Source organism: Eschrichtius robustus, chromosome 9, assembly GCF_028021215.1.
Source record: "Eschrichtius robustus isolate mEscRob2 chromosome 9, mEscRob2.pri, whole genome shotgun sequence".
Lineage (NCBI taxonomy): Eukaryota > Metazoa > Chordata > Mammalia > Artiodactyla > Eschrichtiidae > Eschrichtius > Eschrichtius robustus.
The window spans coordinates 70094928-70118943 of NC_090832.1; the positions used below are offsets into that span (position 1 = coordinate 70094928).

General features: G+C 36.9%; 2 protein-coding genes across 6 annotated transcripts in view; one reads left to right on the plus strand and one right to left on the minus strand.

Annotated features, from left to right (window-relative positions):
- Positions 1-22008, minus strand: part of ORC3 (origin recognition complex subunit 3) — a 60726-nt gene extending 38718 nt beyond the window's left edge. For 4 of the 5 annotated variants that reach the window (XM_068551484.1, XM_068551483.1, XM_068551486.1 and 1 more), the window contains exons 1-11: positions 21934-22008; positions 19288-19342; positions 15171-15268; positions 13530-13674; positions 10814-10918; positions 9657-9808; positions 8202-8335; positions 5681-5840; positions 4329-4442; positions 643-776; positions 96-159 (exon numbers count right to left, since the gene is read on the minus strand). In XM_068551484.1, coding sequence (XP_068407585.1) covers positions 96-159; positions 643-776; positions 4329-4442; positions 5681-5840; positions 8202-8335; positions 9657-9808; positions 10814-10918; positions 13530-13674; positions 15171-15268; positions 19288-19342; positions 21934-21957 — 1185 coding nt within the window. In that variant the 5' untranslated portion in view covers positions 21958-22008. The other variant, XM_068551485.1, reaches the window with a different exon arrangement.
- Positions 22009-22128: 120 nt separating this feature from the next.
- The window catches only part of RARS2 (arginyl-tRNA synthetase 2, mitochondrial), an 86730-nt gene continuing 84842 nt past the window's right edge, over positions 22129-24016 (plus strand). Inside the window, exon 1 of the mRNA XM_068550867.1 lies at positions 22129-22206. Within this exon, the coding sequence (XP_068406968.1) occupies positions 22171-22206 (36 nt within the window). The 5' untranslated portion in view covers positions 22129-22170. The remainder of the gene's footprint in view (positions 22207-24016) is intronic.

Sequence of the window (24016 nt, forward strand, 5' to 3'; positions counted from 1 at the left end):
TAAATAAAATTAACTCAATAAATTTTATGTGCGTGTTCTTTTCCATGAAGAAAAAAAAGAGAATAACACTGAAACGAATATATCCATATTCCTACCTTCAAAAATCTCTCATTGGTCAACAGTGCAACTTGCTTTTCTGAAGCTTGCTTTTCCACGTACCTAAAATTTTTACCATCCCATACACAAAAAGAGAAAATTAGAATTCTAAATATTTGAATAGTATATGGAAAAAAAGAACTACGTAGATTGGTGGCCACATTCTTTTATTTCTTCTCAAACGTAAGTTCAAGATGACAGTCATGGTTTACGGTAACTTTTAACTCCTTAAATCAGCTGCATTTCACAGTCTAGGGGTCTAATAATAAACAAAAGCCATAAACTCCAGAAATAGGAAATGTTATTTATAAAACGTAACTCTGGAGAACCTGCAAATTATGTCCCCTTGTAAAAATATTTTTCTTTATGCCAAGTGTTCAGATCCAACAAAGAAATATCTCAATTAAAAACAAAAGTGTTCTATTTTGCTCTAAACAAAGAAGTTATTTTTCCCTCTACCCACTTCAAAAATAACTGGGTCTGAGATCCCTTATTTTGCCCCAAACTCTTTTATAAGGTGTGTTAAATATGTACTTCTCTTTTTACCTCCTAAACGATGGAAGACGTCGGATGTTTTCACATTGATTATCTGATAAAAAATTTATTCTTCTCTTGGCTTCTGGGAGATTACAGCACAGAACACTGAGGGGCTGGGAATAGAAATGTTCTAATAGAGAAAGCTGAAAGAAATGTTAAAATTAAATATATTTGCTGTATTTTGACAGTAACTCTTTTGCCCTATGTTTGCTCAATTTTAAGGTTTTTTTTTAAACAGCAAAAATATTTATGGCACTAATATATTTAATAATGTCACAATAGCAATGCAAATAATGCACAAATGGCTATATACTTTGAATATTTTAAGACTCCAATTTTGTCAACAAGGTCAGAAAATTGTAATGTCTTAAGTAGAAACTAAAAGAAACTAATATAAATAACTTAGCTATCTGCAGGAGCAACTCACTTACAGTAACAGTAAATGTCGTGGGGATGTGACTGCGGTGTGACCTAATAGCCTAACGGATGCTCAAATACTCATAAGAAAATACCAATCTAGAATCAGTGTAAAAACTGGTCTGCTAAATAAATAAAAATGCTACAATAGCAGAAATTTTGCCTACTCATAAAAAACAATATGAAAAAAGAGGGACGTCCAAAGAAAATGTATCTTTTTAAATTCAGTTTTATTTCATGGAGGAAAAGATGGTACAGTATCTGGTAGATACATGTATTCCAGTCTAGAATGCTGTGGTCTCTGCAGTACAAGGGTGATTGATTTTCCAGATCCTACCATAACTTATAAGATATATTTTACAAGACTATCCACATGTTAAAAGCTCTGAATCTAAGCAAGCTTCTCATGACCAGTTTGGTTTTTCCAGATACCTTGTACCAAAGAGACAGTTCCCTAGATAGTGGACAAAACACATCCTGGTCCCTGGAAAACAGCATTCCGCATCACAAATTAATAAATTAATATGCTAGCTTATATATCAGTCTTAAGGTATTTGAGCTTGATCCTTCCTGGGTAAACTGATAATGAATTTCTGAACCTGTAGAGCTGAAGACCAGATATCCAAGGCAAGAGGAAATCCTCCAAAACAGTCCAAAATAGTCCATCCTCCAAAATAAGGCTATAAGGCAAAGGGCCAGCCTAACTTAGAAACAAGTACAAAATAGAAAGCAACTGTTCATGCCAAGTGCTAAAGTATTTTTGCACATATCAACATGATCTTATTTCTTACTTATATATTTCCAATTATATTAATGTGATAATATTTATTCCAACGTTAACACTACTTTTTAAACATGAGGAAAGTAAAAACCAAACACGATAACTGACTTGCTGGGGAGGAGGAATGGGACTAAGTCACATGAGTTACAGTAGAGCTATAGATAGGACAAGAACCCAGTAATACCTAACTATTTGGTCCAAGTGTGTTCCCAATATTTGGGTCAATTAACAAGTTGGTTAACACATCCACCTAATAAGGGAAGGACTCAAAACATATACCGAATGATTATATGCCCTACTGCATCTTCTACAGAAGTAAAAACTTACACATATTTCCCACTGATGATTAGGAAAACTAGACAAATGGGGTCTAAAGACTCTGCCACTCATTAGCTGTGTGACCTTGGCCAAGCTACTTAACCTAAGCCTGTTTCTCCAAGTGCAAAACTGAGAATAATACATATTAATGAAGCAATGTTAATACTTAGTAAAATGCCTAGCATAAAAAAATTATCAGGAACCTATAAAGTCATCTAATCAGATCCCTTCATTTTACAGATGAGAAAACTGAGAAACAGAAAGATTAAGTAATCTGGTTAATATGCTTTTCTTCACTGACTTTCTCAATGGTATTTGAGCCTACAGTTTATATTTTCTTTTCCCTTAACTTCAGTGATCTCTCCCTTCTGTTGGTTTTCCTTATTGTTTTTAGTCTCCTTTTCTATTGCTCACTCATACAGTCAGCTTGCCTTAGGGCTCTACTCTTGGTCCTTTCCTCACTCCTCTAGGTGACTTCATCCTCATTACACAGCTTCAACCACCACCTTTTAATGATAAATCCTAAATATTTCTAGTCCAGATCTTTCTCCTGGGTACCAAATCTTTATATCCCACATGCCCTAAATTTACCATACATAAAAAGAAACTCATCCTTTTCTGACAAACTGGCTCTTTATTTTAACATGTACACTTAATAAAGGGTACCAACCTCCAAACTATCTGCCAAGCTAGAACCTGTGTGTCTGTAAGATGCTCCTCTCTTACACACCCTATCATCCACCGAGTACCAAGATTCTATCTCATCTTCAAATCTGTTTCCTTCTCCCTAGTCCCACTATCACTACCTGTTTCGCCCTTGTTGTATCTTATCTAGGTAACTGCAGTAGCCCTCTAACAGAGCTCTCTCCCTCTACTGTGGCCTTTCCAATTTTGACCCAGCTAGCTCCTGTTCCTTAGGATACACTTCTGTTCTCCTATGGAACCCCGGGCATGTTTCTTTAACAGCACTGACTACTCAGAACTGTAACTGCCATTCTACTCTTCTGCCTGCTTCACTAAATAAGCAATTTGAAGACAGAGATTTCTTTGTCCTCTGTATCTCCAGGGCTCAGCTTAGTGCTTGACTTACAGTAGACCCGTGATAAACACTCATGAGCAAATAAAATGAGTAAAATGAAATGAATGAGAAATAAATTAGCAAGTTACATCTCAATTTCATTTAATTTCACATATTGCTAAGGTAAATAATATTTTCTTGCTTTAAAATACTCTTTTTAAAAAGTCTAAGTTGAAAAAAACGACACATATTAGCCATAAGAGCTAATACTCTTATGTAATAAAATACTATAGTTTTTAATGTAGAGGAAGAACACGTATGAGAAATAATTTATAATCTTCAAGGCACTACACAAACATGAGGTATTATCATATTGCACTTTTGTACTGAAGGTTACTAATACATAGGTTTTCATGAACCTGAAAACCGGCATGTGTTCACGACTATACTTTGCTAAGGTATTTTAGGTTGTTGCCGAAAGAAGGAAATACTATCAACTTTGAAACAACTGGAGAATGGAGTCCTTTTTTAGATTAGGTGTTATGAAGCTAAGTTTATGAATTTTCTTCTTGAAATTTATGAAACTTTAGCGAAAATTCATTCACAATATATAGGAATAAATATAAATGAACACACACACATATGTGCAGGGCACAGCAAACTAGAGCCCATAGCCTATTTTTGTATGGCCCAGGAACTACAAATTATTTTTATACCTTTATAGAGGGTTATTTTAAAAAAATAACAAGACATTCAACAGAGACCACATGTAGCATGCAAAGCCAAAAATATTTAATATCTAGCCCTTTAGAGAAAAAGTTTGCTGACCCCTTATATATAGCATTTCCTAGGTAGAAAGCCCATTAGCATTCATCAGATTCTCAAAAATAAAGGTCCCTTCCTCCTCACCCCCAAATGGTTAAGAATCACTGGAATGGAGAGGTCTTTTTCCATTTTTGATGTTCTAATTAACGTATTCTCTACATTTTGCTGCAAGGTAACAAAGGAATCATAGAATCTAGAATAATATAACTTGAACTTATTTATTCAGATTTTGCCATTTAAAATGCCCAATTACCACACTAAAAAGTCAGTCTGAAATAACATGCAAATTATTTAGAATCAGCTTGTGAATTTTCAAACCCATTAGTGTCTTCTTACCTGAAGTCCTTTTATAAAGTTTTGGATTGAGAAATCATGATACAAAAAGATGTTGGTCAGAACCTGCAACACTTTTTCACTTAGTTTAAATGGAAATTGAGTTGTAAGAAGTAGCTGAAAGAGAAAAGGGAGGCAGGACATATTCCTGGTTAGTCGTCCCTCTTCATAAACATCAAGCATAAATAATGAGGCAACGAATGATACCAAAACACAGTACCTATGAAAGCTATACTAGTAGCTAGATTTTTTTAGGTCAGATATCAACCAAAATTTTAAATAAACTTATACAACAGTAACAACAACAAAAGAAGCTATTCATACTATATCTTCAGAATCACAGATGTCCATCATCCTTCATTCAATTCCTAATTTTAAAAAATTCTATTAAAAAATATCATCTATACAAACGCTTTTCTCCCAACAGAAGCCACTGAAGAAGACGTAGGCTTTGGCAATTCTTGTTATTAGATTTCTTTTTCATCCATATTGATGCACATTAACGAAGAGTAACAACACATTATGTACTGTTGAATGAGAAACCCAAATTAACAGGTGTCTATTTAAAAAATAGGTGAATTTGCATTATTCAGCTAATTTTCAATGGCCTACACTGAAGATTTTACATCTGAAAACAAAAAGTCATACTAGGCTTTTCAAACAGAAACAGAGTGATAGAAGGCCAACGGAATTTGGAAACAACCTAGCAACTTTAAGTACTGTAGCTGGAAAAAATTTCCCTAAAGTCAGTGGCTACCACCTTTAAGGGAAAAAAATGCAGAAGTGGTTACTAAATAAGTGGAAGGTGGTCGTTAGTTTACCTTACACAGCAGCACAAAGGACATCTTCAAGGAGGTGAGTTTAGCAACAGTTCACGGAAGGTCAATACTAAAGAACAGTATTTCCACTTACGTAGAAACATAGAGGTAAGGTCTGGGAAGGCGTTGGTATTTACTTTTTGTCACGAGCAGCATGACAGGAAAGAGTCCATGAAAAACTTCAAATCATTTAATATAAAATGTAAGTGTGAAAACATTGTTATTGTTACTAGGAAGTCATTAGATTCTGTAAAAATTTATCTTAAAAACCTTTAAGTTTCTATTGAGTAATGACTGGTTGATAGATAAATAGGTAGGTAGATATAGAAAGATATGATCGTTCTTTTCATAAAGCTTATATTTTAAGTGAAGAGGCAATACTATACATGAGAAAATGATTAAATAAAAATAGTAAAATATGTGAAGGAATATATACAATATCATACTGAGAAATTTATCACTAACATTTATATTTATAAACTGTCCATGGCAGTTTTCTTTTCATCCTATTTCACTGGTAAAATTTTTTCTTTTTACCTTATCAAGTACTGTAGTCAGGTGCTCCTTGCAAGACAAAGACTGGAATAGTTCTATACACAATAGAGATGATACTGCATGAGGAAGCAACCGATGGACGACAATAGGAGACGTGGCGATTCCAAAAATGAGTATTAGTGGAAATTCATGTAGATGCTGACTAGTTTTCAAAGGAAGATGCAAAAGTGGAATGTCTTTAGCAAATATATTTCAATACACCATAGTTTAAAATAAGCCACCTTTATTTTAAGGCTTACTTTATAAGACACTGCTAAGGAAGATCATACTAAATAATAAAAATTTTTAGGTCACTCATTTTCTTCTGTTACAGTAACACAGAAATAGTTATTTCCCAGACATTCTAGCTCTGAAATCAATCTAATAATAGATCCTCTCATTTTAGCAATAAGAACATAGTGGTCCAGAGAGATCAAGTGCTTCCCTCTAAGGTTATATAAAATCAAGTGTTAGAAAAGGCATTAGATGCTATTCATCCTCTCGCCCAAAGTTTGAGCCGTTCCTACAGTCTTCCTCACAGTCAGACATCTAGACTATGCTTTAAAAGTTCAGTAACATGAAGCTCACTAATTTTCAAAGTAACTTATTCTATTTATGTACATTTCTAACAGACACTATGTCACCCCACCATAACAGCTAAGCTTTAGAAAACTTTTCTTACAAATAGGTAAGATATTTTTAATGGACATCATTAAAAAAATATTACATTCTTTCCCCACAGTCTTAACTCAAACTTATTGAACATGATTTATTCTTAGCATTACCAATATGAACATAAATGACTTCCACAGAGTAAAACATCAATATCCCTGAGGGCTATTGTAGGTCAGAGCCCTCTGTATCGTAGCTGATAATTTTGCTTGTTCCCTCCTATTAGCTATTGCTTTTCAGTATTCTAGCTGTATGCAGTTCTACTTTCATAGTACTGAAGTATTTGAACTATCTTACTGTTTAAGTTCTTCTTTCTTACTTTTGATGGTAAAAGTAGTCACAAGTCTGCGTTCCAAAAAAGCACAGCTTTTCTGTCACTATTCTGTATTGTGCATTTTTTCAGCATGTTAATCAGTTCAGTGTTAGCATTAAGAAAAGTCTTAGGATCTGGAAATCTTAGTTTCAAATGGGGAAAAAAAAGAGTATCAAAGTAGGAATTATTATTAGTAGATTATCACACAATACAGCTTTAGGCAAATGTAGCCGTAACTATTAAGCAAGTTAACACACAGAAGAAACCAAATTAATTTATATTGTAAAAAATGTACCATGGGAAAAGCATGTCACGGGGTTTTTTAATAGGGTTATTTAGGGCTTCCCTGGTGGCACACTGGTTGAGAATCCGCCTGCCAACGCAGGGGACACGGGTTCGATCCCTGGCCTGGGAAGATCCCACATGCCGCGGAGCAACTAAGTCCGTGAGCCACAACTACCGAGCCTGTACTCTAGAGCCCATGAGCCACAACTACCGAGCCCATGTGCTGCAACTACTGAAGCCTGCGCACCTAGAGCCCGTGCTCCGCAACAACAGAAGCCACCGCAATGAGAAGCCCATGCACTGCAACGGAGACCCAACACAGCTAAAAATAAATAAATAAATAAATAAAATTTATAAAAAATAGGGTTATTTACTTCAATTCCAAGTCTCACAGGATTGCCTTGAAGATCCAATAAGATCATAAAAGTAGTTTCTCATTAGAAATACCATATAGGACTTCCCTGGTGGCGCAGTGGTTAAGAATCCGCCTGCTAACGCAGAGGACACGGGTTCGATCCCTGGTCCGGGAAGATCCCACATGCCACGGAGCAACTGAACCTGTGCGCCACAACTACTGAGCCTGCGCTCTAGAGCCTGTGAGCCACAACTACTGAGCCCGCGTGCCACAACTACTGAAGCCCATGCGCCTAGAGCCCGTGCTCCGCAACAAGCCACCGCAATGAGAAGCCCGCGCACCACAACGAAGAGCAGCCCCTGCTCACCGCAACTAGAGAAAGCCCGTGCGCAGCAACGAAGACCCAACGCAGCCAAAAATAAATAAATAAATAAATAAATAAAAAGAAATACCATATAAAATAATGTTACTTAAAAAAACATTCTTGCTCAGTAGAGCCACATGTAACTCAGAGCTTCTAAGGGTGGACAGGTATCAGAAAATAAGACATGACAAAAATATCTCAACCTGGAGTAGTTTATCCATCTAGTGGGCAAGTAAGAAACAGACAACTTTGGTGAGAGAAACTACACTTTATACTGCCTTATCATTCTAATTAAAAACTGGTTAACTTCTGATTCTCATTTTTGGATCAAAAAGCAAATGAAAATCATACAGGAGGTGTTCAAACATTCAATTTTATAAGGAATTTGAAATCATCCTGGTTTCAATCCACTAGTATTAAAATGAGGGTTAAACTGCTACTCATTTTCTCTGCAAAAGGTTGCTTTTTGATTAAAGTTGTATGTTTTCTTAATAAGAAGAATTTTGAGAAAAAAGCCAGAAGATATGCCATCTACCTGCTGATAATTATAAAGTCTTGGAGTACTTTTGTGGTGAAGCTTTCCATATCCTTTAAGATAAGCACAACAGGAGGAGACTGCCATTGGCTAGAAGGAGTCCTCTTTTTTCTTGGTATTTTTGGGTCGGTCTTCTTTTAAGCCATTGTGGAAAGAAGTTAAAAGTAAACTTTACTACCCAAACAATGTTATAATGCCACAAGTTGATATATCTTCCATCATATTTCACAGTAACATTGTTTCTTTTATTTCTCCCACATGATAAAGAGAAATTCATTCCAACAGTTATTAGCAGAATCTTTCTGTGTCTGACATGGGAATAATAACCAAGAAGAAAAAAGTTCAGTAAAATCTATAACTCATATGAAATATTTATATTTTCTGCTATCTGAGAAAATGACAGGAAAAGCATGGGGAGAAGAGAGTATTTTCTACAAAATTGATTTTCTGTTAGTACAATGTTATATTTTGCTTTGCTTTAGAGTGAGAACCAGTATTTTTAATTAAAAACTGTAATGAATAACACTACATGCTGCTCTACTATTATGAAATTTCAAGTTGAAAAGCATCTTAAATGTCATCTGGTCCAATCCCAATCTTTTAAAGATTTCTGACCTAAATTGCAGGCAGTATTTGATTTCTAGAAAAATCTAAAACTGTGGATTAAATTAAGATATTATGGTAAGCATTAGACCCAGTTTAATCCCTATATAAAGCAAAATAAACTTCACTTATGATGACTTCAGCAAATACGTTCTGCAGAAAATGTCACCACAGTAACTTTTCCCATACTATCTGGCTACACAGCATCATAAACTAAGGCTGTGGTTTTATGGTGCAGTTATCCATGAATCATCTAGGTTATTCAGTTTCACCAGAGACTGTCATGGTAGAATGAGACTTCTATTTATGTATCTGCTTGTTAAACATACTTTACTTACAAAGCATTTATTCCTCAAGAATTCTAAACATGGAACAAAGGAGATTCACATATATATTATATATGTGTGTGTGTGTGTGTGTGTGTGTGTGTGTGTGTATGACCATTCCTCATCAAACTAAGTCAACAGTGGGTACTGAAAGCATGGTTCTACTGCACAAAAGTAAATACTGAACCTAAGAGATAATATATTAAAGACAAAGACATTGTCACAGAGATGGAATCTGCAGCAGAACAAATTCCTGATGCTGTTTTGTCATTAGATGACATTCTCCCACAAATAAAATGGCCTTTTAAGAACCTAAACACCTCCCAGGAATTAGGCTACATACTGATAAAAGAAAATTTCTAAATTCTAGTAGCCTTAGGAAAAATAAGTAGCTTCTATTAAATTAACAGCTAGTGCTGCATAAACATATCCTTATTAGAACAAAACAGTACTATGTTTACTATAATTCCAGACCTCTTCAATCATATGCCAATTTCCCGGCAAAAAATTGTCAGTTTACATTTACCTGTGTGACATTCATATACCAAGTGGAAAGAGAATCCATTGAATAATATATCTTTTTCTGGGTGACCTGAACACTTTCTTTCTCTTTGGATTGGACGTCTACATTGCAGTCCATCAACTGTGAGGCCAGCTTTTGCAAAAAATGTTTCGTATCTGCAGAATATAAAACATAAGAAAGCATATCCCCTTAAAACACATCTAAAACACCTGAAACTTCTTGATCAATATATTACACTATTTGGGTAGAATGTGTTTTTCTACACTTAACCTAACGTAACATTTAACATATTAACTATTGAGGTTCATTAGTATCCTCTCCCTAATATTTTAATTTCATTAATTCAGACTAACACTAGGCCAAAGTTTATGTTTATTGTCTGTAATAAAAGTGTTACCTAAGCAAATGTGCAAGCATGAAAACTATAAATTATATTAGGAATAGTATGTATTTAAATTACACTGGACAGCAAAAGGTTTTTAAGACCCCTAAGAAGAGATCAACAGTGTTATTTACATAAGTTATTCTACTGATTACAACTCTTCCTTATAGTCATTTTTAAAGATGCCCTAAAGGCTTTTACTTAATTCCAAACTGTTTATGAATATCAACATAAATATAAGCACTTAAAGCCCTTGTATCAGCCCAAATCTAAGCACATTTTACTCTATTACTGTCCACATCCTTTATGATTTAATGGCTCCAGATACCCAAGATTAACTCTGGCAATGGACTGTTTTTTACCACGGTGGCCTTTCAAAGTGGGATAATAAGATGATTTGAGGCTGTATATATGAGCCTATGTATGTAGTCTCTTCTCTGTTGAGCTAAATAAGAGCTCCTCAGTCCTCAATTCTCAACTCCCTGTCCCAAACCTTCCAACTTATTAAAATTTTACTGGGTTCAGGAACATATCTTGTGAGTGCCTGGACTGTTACTGTAGGTGAAGCTGATTGGTAGGGGTGGGGCCAGAATAAACTAAAGCGGCACAGAGTCCTACAATAGTCAAGATTACGCCGGAGGCACTAAACCTCGTCCTGCCAAAAATGTAGTGCCATGCTCCTCCCGCAAATAAAAAAGGATAAAGAAAGCTAGAGAGACGGAAGGACGGAAGAGATATGTAACATCTCATCAAGGTTGTTATAGCATTTATACTTCACCTGGACAATCTTTAGCTTGCAATGAAACTACATATGGAGTAACATTATTCTGAAGGACTTCTGTTAGACTTCTGAATGTTAAATCATGATCTGTTACATTCACACCTATGGGATAAAAAATCAATATTACACCATCATTTTTATCATTAATAATTTAACAACAAGAAAAGCTATTTAACATGTCAAGTGAATTCATAAAATATTTTAAAAACATGATTAATAATAGAAACTAAGAAAACATACTGCATAAATGAAGAGCTCTCCATTAAAAACAGATACATATAGAGGCACGCACTATACTTATCAGAAAAGGTATTTAGCACAAATTTTCTTTAAAAAAACTACTGGGGATGTGTAGTTGACCCTTGAAAACATTTTAAAAGTAATTTCAAATTCATAAAGAGCACTTTAAAATAATCATTCAAAAACAAGGGCCTTACTGTGACCCTGACTTAACAACTGAGGAGAATCCAATCATTAATATCAATTCTATTAATGATCTTAGTAGTAAATACAAAAGGTTAAGTGTATACTAGGGGAAGAGTCTAAAAACAAATTAAAACTTTAAGTCCTTTAAGTATTTACTGAATCCCTGGTTCTCATTTCCACAAACCAGTTTTAGTGCTCTGCATGCAGGTATCAGAGTTGAATGGAAATTTCCCCACTACTTTGGAAAAAATTCTATTCACTGAATACCTTCCCTAATGTCACAGTCTGTGACTTCTAGAAAGTGCTTTGGTGCTTAGAAACTGCTTTGGTGCCAGCGGCAGACATCTTGAAACTGCTTGAGACTTGGTACTATAAAACTTCAACTGCTTGGAATATCGTATTTTAACGCATATATGTGGAACCTAGAAAAATGGGACAGATGAACCGGTTTGCAGGGCAGAAATAAGAGACACAGATGTAGAGAACAAACATATGGACACCAAGGGGAGAAAGTGGTGGGGAGGGGGTGGTGGTGTGATGAATTGGGAGATTGGGATTGACATATATACACTAATATGTATAAAATGGATAACTAATAAGAACCTGCTGTATAAAAAAATAAAATAAAATTCAAATATTCAACAAAAAAAAAACTTCAAGTGCTTGGAAGGAAAAGAAAAGGTTCAGAATCATCCAGACCACCAGTAAGCAAATTTTTTTTCTAGGAGACAAATAAAAATGTAGGCCGGCTATTTTAAAATGGACATATATACCTTTTTGAAAACAGAAAATGTATAACTGTGTAACTGTATAAGTATTCTTTGAGTACAGATATCAAAATGGTATTTAGCATGCATTACGGTCTAGGAATGTGATACTGTACTGCATCACTGAACAAATTTGGGAGTTTAATAAAACACTGGCTTCTCTTGTCTTTCACTGACAGACTTTATTAGCTATTTAACACTATGTTCCTTAAAACAATGGATTTGTCTATTGAAAACAAGATAATCAACAATGTCTTCAACTGGAAAAATGTTCTCCTCAGACCACTGACTTTGAAACTTATGATTTCCATTAGCTTCTTTTCTCCTTATGACAGCAGGCAGAGAAGGGATTTAAACAGTTATCTCACAACAATCCTCCCTCTTGACTGTGTTTCCCCCACTCTACTTCCAATTGCTGTAACCTGGCGGGAGAGAAACAAAGCACCCAAGAGTACAAGCCAGCCATCACTGGGCCTCAGTTTCTCATCCATAAATGGAAGGGATTTGAAATTAAGTGGCAGGCTGCACTGAAAAGCTGGTCCACAGCATTATAAAAATCATTCCCTGGAGTCTTGTTACTCAGAGGGATCCTGGGATTGGCAATATGGGCATTACCTGGAAGCCTGTTAGAAATGCAGTTTCCAGCCCCACCCTAGACCTATTAACGAAAATCTGTGTTTACTAAGATCCCCTGGAGGTTATCTGTAGGTATCATTAAGGTTTGAGAAGTATTGCCCTGAATATCAGGAGTAAGATTTAGGTAATGAACAGTATTAGAGGCAGTATTAAACAACAGAATTAATTTCTTATCTCAGAGCTCACTAGTATAAAAACCTTGAATAAACAACAAATTGGAAATACAATGAAGAGTATGTTTGGAATCCAAATAAATCCAACTTTCCTTTCAGAAGGAATGAAGAAAATTTGCTAATATTCCAAAGAAATTTTTTCCATTATCGTGCAATCCAGATATTTGATTAAAATGGGATATTAATGATGGATACTTAAGTACCTAAAAAGTTTACAATCTGCAATCTGAAAGCAACTTATATATAGTTCATCCAAACCCCCTTCACACCATTAATATTAATACAACATTACAAAACAATCCAAGATCGAAAAAATAAGCACAGGGAAATAAATTAAGGTCATAGAGTAATTTCATTGAAGATATGATAAAGTATAAAAATCGTATCTATCAACATACTGGTAGTTTCTTTATTACTGAATTCAAATCTCCGATTCAAATAACTAAGGAAGAAAGAGTAACACAACTATATTTCCCCTTCATTTTTCTGACAAAAAAGTGAGGAGGGTACTAACTAACCCTAGATCAATTTCTTTTAATTTACAGATGTATGGTCAGTATAAGGAAATTTTATTGGTTTTGGAAGTATGCAAACTTTAATTGGTTTAATTCTGTAAATGAAAAAGACAAAACAAGTTTATCAGAACAGGTGATTCCCACTATTCTCAACAACAAAACCACTATTACAAAAAACAAACACACACATATGTACCTAGAACAAGAGCAGCAGTTGGAATTTCTCTGAGTTTTATTTGACAGCCCCAGTCTCTTGAATTCTTCTGGAACACAGAATGAGACTTCTGCAGAAATTCAATTAGACTGTCAAACAGGTTTTTATTTAATTCCTCTTGTAGTCGCTACAAAAAAACCACAAAACTTTATGAATTATTTTTAGCAGTAATCTGATACATCTTTCCAAGTTTGAGAAAGAAAACTGTCATGATTTCAATTCCAAAGATCACATGTAAAATAATTATAAGATAGATGAAATTAAAAATTGTTTTTCCTTAAATCTCCAGTGAACAGTGCTTTGAATTCCCTCCTTAAAGAATCTCATTTATTCATTCAACACTTACTAACCACCTTACAAATGAAAGAGTCTCTTCCCTAAAAAAAGTGAAAAAATTGAGCTAGAACACTTAGAATTAAATTGAAATACATTGCACAGAGTGCTATGATAATATAGGAACAAAGAGTAGGATCATCCACCTTAAGCTGAGCAGGTGATATATTTGAGCAAAAGAATTAGAGCAAGTGATGCAGGAGGTGATGGTGGACGAAAGAAAGTTAAGAAGGAATGGGGAGTGGAGGAGGCAATCAAGGAAGAAAGCACAAAACACCTGGGGAACCACAGATACAGCTAAGAATAAGAACATGAGAAGTGGCCAGGAATGAGGCTGGACAAATACTCAAGGGACTATACCAAGGAAATATATATTTGATGTTAAAGGGTTTAGATTTTGTACTGTGGGGAGAACCATTAAAGGGATTTGGAGCAGAGGCATGATTAAATCAAGGTTAAGAAGGGTTCATCTGGCAGCACTGTGAAGACCAGATTAAGAGGGGACTGGAGGGGCTGGTACTGGTAGTGGGGCTGGAAAACCCCTGTAGCCTGGATCTGCCTGATGAGATGTGGCCAATGGTGGCATAGGGACTAATGACAGACCAGAAGGGTGTGACATCAGAGGCAGGGACATCAGTTAAGAGGAGACTATGACAATCTATTATGACCATTTAGGTTTCCTAAACTAGAAATCACAAACCCAAATTGCTTCAAGCTTTCCAAGGAATACATGAAGGAGCAAAGCCACCAGGTGTAAAGCAGTAGAGAGTGGTGGGAAGCAGAAACAAACTGGAAAGTGCGTAACACTCCAAAGGCATTAAAAAACAGGAAACGCAATCCTGTGTTGGTCGAACAAAACAAGTTCCCTCAAAATGTTGGCCCTACATCTACAAATCTGCTACAGTGGAGAAACTTTTCAGGGCTGAAATATAAAGAACATGGTAACTGAATATGAGGATGAGGGAATGAAGTGGTTTACAAATAGCTTGATTTCTTACTTGTGTAACTGAATGGATAATTAAAGGAGTGCCACCATTTGAAAGCTGTGAGGACATGTAAAGGGCCTGTGCATTAGCAGCGATAATTATAAACATATGTTGCAATACCTGAAGCTATGCTTAATACTTGAAACATAAGGGTTTGTTTTTTTTTTAGGGTATACAGATTACGCTTAACCAAGATTACATATATTTCATCAACACTCTTATAAATTGGTAGAAAGGAAAATGGGAAGGAATATTAGATTTATGATATTAAAGAAATGTTAAGCTATTAAAAAAAAGTATTCACCTCAGTTTCAGATTTCATCTGCTGCCATATCAACTGGTAAGTTTCAAAGCGAAGCTTACTGTCCTCAGACTCATTTTTCCCTTTATTAAAATAGTCCTCTAAAAACACAGAAAGAAATAAGTCAGTTTCTTTTTTACATAATAATAGTTAGAAAATCTCTGTGCAAAGTAAGTGATGGGGTTGAATTTTTTTTACAAGTATCAAAAATATATATATTTGGGGATAGGTAACATTCAATATCCTTTATATTTAATTTTATTTATATATCTTATATTTTTACTATATTAATGGTATCTGTAAGTTTGAAAATCTTTTTAATTTTTCGATTGTATTTCTATCATTTACTTTTGAACTTCTAACAGTTTTTATTTAATGGTTTTGGTTTGAGGTATATACATTTAATATTAACGTATTTTCATTATTTGCTCTTATGCTAAGGCTCTGTATACTTTGCTTCACATATTTGCTTTTAACTCTCCTTTATTAAATGATTCTTATTACTACTATTCTTATTCTTTGTTTAGCTGAAATAGTTTAGTGCAGCCTTTTATTTAGTCTGTATTTTATATCATTCTTGAATGGCTTCCTCTAAATGATTAGCCATTTATCAACACACTATTTATTGCAATGGTTTTCAAACTTTTTAAACCATGATCCGTATTAAGGAACACATTTTACATCATAATCCAATACACATGAATCTAAGAAAAACAAAAACAGAAACCCCATAAAACAATACTTCTCATTATCATGTGACAGCAAATGTTTTCTCTTCTGTTTTTTAAAACTATCAAGATCCACTAAACTGATTTCATGACTCACACTTGGGTTATAACTTTCAGTTTGAAAGAGGTGCACTTATTGAATAACCCACCCTTTCTCCCACCCATGTCAGATGCCCTTATTGTCTGAATACTTACATATGCACTTGAAACTGTTTTTGAACTTCTTTTGTTCTACTGAATCCAGTTCTACTCCCATGGCAGTCCTGAACTCCTGTAACTGTTAGAGCTTTGAAGTGCATTCTAACATCAAACAGATCCAGAGCTTCCTCCCAGCTCCACCAAACATTTTTCTCTTTCAAAAAAATTTAAGGGCTTCCCTGATGGCACAGCAGTTAAGAATCCGCCTGCCAATGCAGGGGACATAGGTTCGAGCCCTGGTCCGGGAAGATCCCACATGCCGCAGAGCAACTAAGCCCATGCGCCACAGCTGAGCCTGTGCTCTAGAGCCTGCGAGCCACAACTGCTGAGCCCGCGTGCCACAACTACTGAAGCCCACGCGCCTAGAGCCTGTGCTCCGCAACAAGAGGAGCCACTGCAATGAGAAGCCCGCGCACCACAACAAAGAGTAGCCCCCACTCGCCGCAACTAGAGAAAGCCCGTGCGCAGCAGCGAAGACCCAACACAGCCCTAAATAAATAAATAAATAAATAAAATAATTTAAAAAAAAAAAAATTTAAGACATTCTGCCAAATTAATTTTGTCACTTCTCAAAATTAATTACCCTGGTGTTTGATTGGATAAAATAAAATCTGTAGATTGATTTGGGGAGAAATGACATTTTTAAATACGTTTCAAAAAATTCACATCCCAAAACACTACAGTTCTCTTTTTTTAATCAAATAGTTTACATGCCTTATAGTTTTCTACTTTCCTTCATATTTTTTGTTGTTTACTGCTAGGTATTTTATTGCAACAGCTAGAACTTTCATGGTATTAAATAATAATTGTGAACGTACACATTTTTTCCTGATTTCACTGAGATGCTGCTAGTATCCTCCCAACAAGTTTTGTTAACTGATAGTTTGGAACAGAAATTCTCTTCCATGTTAAGGAACTTTCTTTCTAATTGTCATTGACTCACAAATCTTAATAAATTATAGCTGAAAATTCAATACAAAAAGTTCTAAGCAAAAACTTGCCTTGTATTATGAGAAACAGTATTAGGTAGTGGTTAGACCTTAGGCTCTGGGATCAGACAGCTTGGTTTCAAATCCCAGCTCTGCCACCTGCTAGCACTATCACTGAGAAAGTTCTTTCTACATCTGAATATCCTGATATACTTTAATGGAGATAATAATACTACTTTCTTCATAGCTTAACACATATAAAGTGCTTAAAATTGTCTGGCACATAAAAAACACTCAATAAATGTTAGTGCTTTTATTAGTTATAATGACATTGCTCATGATATCAGATGTCATTTCATGCTATGTATCCTTCATGGATAACAGGGGAACAAGTCTTGAATTTTTCTCTGAAAATGAACTATTTCTAGTTAAGTTTAGCAATCTCCAACATTAAAGAAATATGTTGATAAGTCAATCACTTAAAAACAAAATAATTTATAATGTAGCTCTTCTTCGTTCACTATTTCCAAGTCCATCACTGTCACTTTTTATTTGGGGAGGTGAGGAGGGCAAGGAATATAGAAAGCTTCAGGTTTTTTGAGACTAAATCTATGAGTGTAAAGTTCAACACCACTGTTTATTCTCCTGTTAATGAGAAACTGCATTCTTATTTTAAGTCATACTTTCTACCCTCTATTGCCCTCAATATGGACCATTATTTTATTATTTGCTCCCTGAGCACAGGTACTTTACCTAGCTGGTCTCAAACTGAAGAATTAACACCTTAAAGGTCTACATCATGAGATGATTTAGAAAAATCCAATTCTATATATTGGAGCTGTTTATTTCCTTAGTCAAACAATAGTATAGTCCAGTTTTTCTTTTTTAATTCAAAATTTAAAAATGAGTGTGAATGAATATGCTTAATTGCACATCATAATTTTTCCATCCGAATTAATCTTCACAGTGCTGAATAGTGAGTGTAAATACTCAACATGCCTGAGAGGAGCTTTTAAAAAATACCAACACCTGGGTCCCATTCCCAAAGATACTGATTCAGTTGGTCTGGGCTGCAGTTTGGGCATTCGTGTTCTTAAGAAACTCTCCAAGTTGAAATCGGAATAAGGTCGATGGATTGTCCCACTGTCAGTTTGCTGGTTGTGATACTGTACTATAGTCATGCAATACATTACCACTGGGGATAACTGGGTGAGGGTTCAAGGGAACTCTCTACACTCTTTCTTACAACTGCATGTGAATCTACAATTACATCAAAAAAAAAAAAAAAAAAAAAACAGTTTTTTTTTTAAAAAGTTCCCCAAGTGATTCTAATCTGCAGGCCCCATTGAGAACCAGTACAATAAACATTTTCTGACTGATAATAACATCTTGATTTGTTTGAAGTAGTCAAGTCTTCTTAACTTGATCACTAAACAGATATCTGGAGATAAGTAAAGAACGTGAAGACAATATTTTTTATAAATAATTTTATTGCAATATAACTTACAAATAATAAAATATGCCCATTTTAACAGTTTGATATGTCCTAACAAAGGTATACACTCACATAACCATCCTCTGTCCAGAGAACATTCCCATCACTCCAAAAGTCCCTCTTGGGACTTCCGTGGTGGTCCAGTGGTAAAGAATCTGCCTTCCAATGCAGGGGACACGGGTTCAATCCCTGGTCGGGGAACTAAGATTCCCACATGCCACGGAGCAACTAAGCCCACGCGCCACAACTACTGAGCCTGCACACCTCAATGAGAGAGCCCGCCTGCCACAAACTACAGAGCCCACACACTCCGGAGCCCACGCGCCACAACTAGAGAGAAAACCCACACGCCACAACTAGAGAGAAGCCCGTGCGCCACAACGAAGATCTCGCACACCAAAGATCCCGCATGCCTCAACTAAGATCCAACGCAGCCAAAAAAACAAAAGGTCCCTCTGCCCTTCTGCAGTCAATACTCCCTACCTCATCCCAAGAAATCACTGAGATTTTTAAGACAATCTCTTTTAAAGAATGGTGACATACCCTTTGAAGGAAATTTCGAATTGCCTTTTGATGGTACACCTGGATTCCCTTTTAGATTAGAGCCCTGGGGAGCGCCCCTTATCGCTTTGTCCTATGCCTTGGAACATAACTGCTATAACAACATGGTAAGTAAAGCAAGCTTAGACAGGAGAATTACTAATTCAGTAAGAGGTTAGTTCAAGACTTGGGGGAGGAAAACTAACAAATCTGATATTAAGACATCTTACCTATTGGCACAGAGATCTTTCTCTTCTTGAAGTTTGGCTTAAACACAAAACAACCCTATAAAAAAGAAAGAGAGAAAAAAAGCATAAAGTCAAAGCAGCCAAGAAGCAGACATATCTGATTAACCTAGTATTTTATGGATAAGCAGATTTTTTTCTTTTTAAGGCATTTCTTTAAAGTGCTAAGAAATCATCTTTCTTCAACCTGAATTACAGAAGGAAAATTCTCAAACAACAAGGGGACTAACCACTTCTTTCTCCTCCTTCCCATGGGAAGCTCATCTTTGATTTTGCTCTTTGGGACCTAATCCAAGAGACAGACAAAGAAAATAAAAGCTGATGAAATTTAAACCCAGAAAGGTTCCATTTTTATGAAACCTAGTGAAGAAAGAACATTAGTACTATACATTAAATGAAAATCAAGATGATTAAAAACACTGATGCCCTCTCATCTCAAAAGAAGTATTTATTATTAAATTAAATTCCAAGTATCTAGAACCTTGACAGGACACAGACAGTTCTGGCTACTGACTCACCTTACATACCTTTCTTCATCAGATAAATTCTTATTCATTTGTCCATTAAAGTTCAACTCAAATTCACCTGCTTTGGGAAACCTTCTCTAATTCTCTAGTCAGAATTATTCTTTCCCCTAATATCTCACAGTACTTGAATATCTTTATTTCGCTTTGTTTTAAGTCACTCTTACTATGTATGATAGTTATTTATGGAGCTGTCTCCCCAAGTAGTTGTTTTATATATATATATATATATATATTTTTATATATATATATATATATATAAACACATATATATATTTTATCATCTTTTTTGTGTGTGTGTGGCACATGCGGGATCTTAGTTGCCCGACCAGGGATCGAACCCGTGCCCCCTGCAGTGGAAGTGTGGAGTCTTAACCGCTGGACCACCAGGGAAGTCCCTCCCCAAGTAGCTTGTAAGCACCTTCAGAGTACAGACCGCATTTAATTCATAATTGTTTCCCCAATGTTTAGGATAGTGTTAACACATACATTAGGCAATCAGTATACATAATGGACCAATGCTTGCCAAATAATTTTTCTGGTAATTTCCTAACTACATTTAGTCTCATGTTATTATTTGATTAGTGATACACAGGCCGTAAGCTCCTGGCCCCACATTTGTTCTACCAATTCTAAAGCCATACATCGTGGACAGCTTCTTAGATTCCCATTTCTATGGAAAACGAAAGAATGAAAGAAATATAGCTAGAAAAAGTCATCTCAGGATAGACCTAAAGACTGCTGTACAAATATAAACTGGCCATTTGGATTACAGGGTCCAAAATAAGAATTGTGCCTTACATTCTTGTATCTGCAACTAATGAAACTATTTAAAACACACAAATTTTTTAAGAAAAATCATTTGGTGCCATGACAAGCTTGTCACTGCCTCCTTTCTATAGCCACCTGTAATTCAGGTGCAGGAAAAGGAGCTATGAAGGAGTGAGACATGAAGAGTGCTGGGAATGGATCCCGATGTATGGCAGTGGGAGTAATATCGTTATCCACTTTTCACTACTGATCAAGTGATGGTGTTGGAGATGGAAGAAATTAGGAGGAGAACCAAGAGCCAAAAAATATGACAAGGAAAGTTTAGACAGGGGAAAAAAAAGGAAGCTGACAGTTCCATGAACCAATGAAATAATCCTTAAAGATTCTTATTTATTTAAGGGTCTCCATCATCATCTCAATACAAGCATTTCTGTTGTCATAAATGTTTTCCTGAAAAAAACAAAAACAAAAAAACAAACCTCTCACAATTCTGCAAGATACACAAAAATAAGAAAGGCTTATGCAACAAAAAGGATTAAGGGACAGACCACTGAAAACCTATGGAACTTTATAACCAGGACAAAACAAAAACAGTACCAACCCTCATAAAAAATACTAGCAGTTAAGCTCTTCTGGCATTTGCACCTAACATCACAGTCGGTCAGTCTTCAATACGCTTAAATCCTATGGCTCGTAGTTCCTCCTGGATATGTAGTCTTGGAAGGCACTGAGTCTCATCATTTTATTTTAATGTAATTTTAATCAAAATTAAAACTAAATCCATGGTAGAGCCTTCTTCATTAATTTACTGTTTCAACACCGGGACAAATGTCTTTGCAACTTATCTGCATTCTCAGCTTTATCAGATAGCTTAACTTTCAGGGGCTTCCGGCCGTACTCCTAATATTACTAAAGGTCTTACTTTACTTGGTCTGTAACAGCACTGTCTAATAGAATTTTCGGTAATGATGGAAATATCTGTGTTTATTTTGTTTACCACTTGTATCTCGGTACCTAACAGAGCCTTTGGCTCACAATAAATATACATGAGAAGGAAAAAGGAGGGGAGACTGGGACACATCCTCGGGGCATCCGACCTCCACAAAGCAGAACTTAAAGTTCCTCCGAGGCAGAAAGAACACTAAGGCAGATCGGCGTTTTCGCTCCCCAAGCAAAGCTGGCCTCCACTGGACGTGGAGCCAAGACGCCTCAGCTCGGCCCGCCATCTCCTCCCCTCGAGCCGGTACAACGAGGTCTACGTAACCTCCGCTTCATCCCTTCTTCACAAGGGAATGAGGCAGCTGTGGAGTCCCAGTGGGCGCCCGCCCCCACATACCTTGGACACCGAAGAGGTTGCCATGGTCCTCACCACCTGCGAAATTCCAGCTGCACCCGGGATTTCCCGCGCTCCCTCGCGGCAACGGGGCAGAGGTTAGTTGTGGGCCACGCGGCTCCTTGATTGGCTGGCAGCACCTTCCGGGGCGGGCTTCCGGCGCGCGGAGGCGGGGCGCGCAGAGGAGGGCGGGGCGAAGCTCAACGCCATCCAGCTGGGACCGGCTTCGTGGAGACAGACATGGCGTGCGGCTTCCGCAGGTCTATCGCCTGTCAGGTACGGGCCCGGGAACTGGCATAAAGAGGGCCCCCGCCCCCCGAACTCCGCTACGGGCCAGTCCCCAGTCATCGGGAGGGCGGGTTCCGCGGATACCCTGTTTTTGTTTCTGCTGCCTCCTTCCCCCTTTTTGGAGCTGCTTGAGCCGCCGAGGCAAACCCAGTCGAGAGTCGAGCTTGCGGCCCAGATCAGTTTCTCAGGGTGAAAAGTAAACCTTGAGAGGCACATGTTGCTTCTCTCACGGCTTACCGCCTGGCAGCTCAGTGTGCTTTACCTGGGTGGCAAGTCAGTGAGCCATGCATGATTAGACCCTTTAGAAATTAGTGCTCCATACGCTTAGTGAAGTTGATGATGGATCTGAATTTTCATTTGAAAGGATCTAGTTTAAAAACTGGTCATTTCTCTTCCAGTCATTTTCGCTGCCTGTTCTAGCATTATTTTTGGTAACTCCAAAGATAACATGAGACCCTGTTTTTCTTGATTCTGAGGCATATTGTTACCGGAGAACTGGGTTTGCCTCTTGGTGAGCATGGGGGCAAAAGACACAACCAAACCAAAGACCTGGAGAAGGAAGGATTTATTACTTGCAGCAAGTAAGGAGAAGGGGAGGGGGACGGGCGAGGGGGGATATTTCCCGAAGCAGTATCTCCCCAGGTGGCAAAATTGGGGAAGTTTTAAGCTCAAGGTATGTGCATATTCATGAAGGGGCTTGAGCAGAGGTGAATTCAATATAGAATTGGGGCAGGGGTTGAGAGTACAGGCTTTAGTAGAAGTCACCTGGGTCAGAAAAGATCAACATCTCATTCCCTAGGTTCTGACCAGACTGGGTTCTTAGCTACTAGTTACCATCCTCCACCTGGGTTGGGGCCTTAGTTCCAGTAGAAGAACTCCAAGATACAGTATATTGTTATGTGTATCCCCTGAGGGGGAACTAGGATTCCGCTTTTTCGCTGCTCTGTTGTTTTACTGCTTTTCCTTTGTTTCTGTCTGCCCTCACTTTTCTGATGAGTAACTGTTTGAATCTGCCCTTTGGAACTCGGGGAAGGTCTAGGGGGCTAAGCCTTTTTCCTACAAATAAGAAACAAGGAAACAGAAAGTCTTTTGTACCTGGGAGGGCCCCGCAGGGTCCTGCTCGGTTTCAGTTCCCCCTTTTCTTTGATACTCCTCCTCAGTCTTGAGGCGAACAGGTGTTAGACAAGAAAGGGAATAACGTTTTGGATAGAGAGGTTAATCATAAACTTGGCAGAGGGACTCGGTTTCAGTATTTGAACAGCTCTGTAATGAGGATGGGAATAAAACACTGGAACATTAGATTTCATCAGAAATAATTTTTAAAACGCGTCCGCCAACTATGCAGTTTTTCAACAAAACTTTCTGTTGTAGTTTTGACAAACCCATTTCCTTTTAATGGACACATTAGTGGACATACTTTGTCTGGCATATAATATATATTTCATTTAGTTCATTTTTACAGTATTTCTGGAAATCCCTCTGTCTTGACTTTATGCTTGGAGATGTACTGTTGCCGAAATATCGGCTTCCCTGTGCGCCGACACCGAACAGAAATACGGAGACAGATTTTGGAGGAAGAGAGAGATGGCTTTATTTTTCTGCCAGGCAGAAGGGAAAACACAGCAGGCTAGCGCCTCAAGAACTTTGTCCCCCTCTCCTTCGGGAATCGGAGAAGATTTTATATGTGGGGCTTGCAGCAGTCCGGGGTGTAAGATAAGGATCAAAGTAGTCAAGGTCCTGCATTCTTCTTCTTCCTGCATTATTTCAAAATAGTCACAGCTGGCATCAGGCAGCCCCG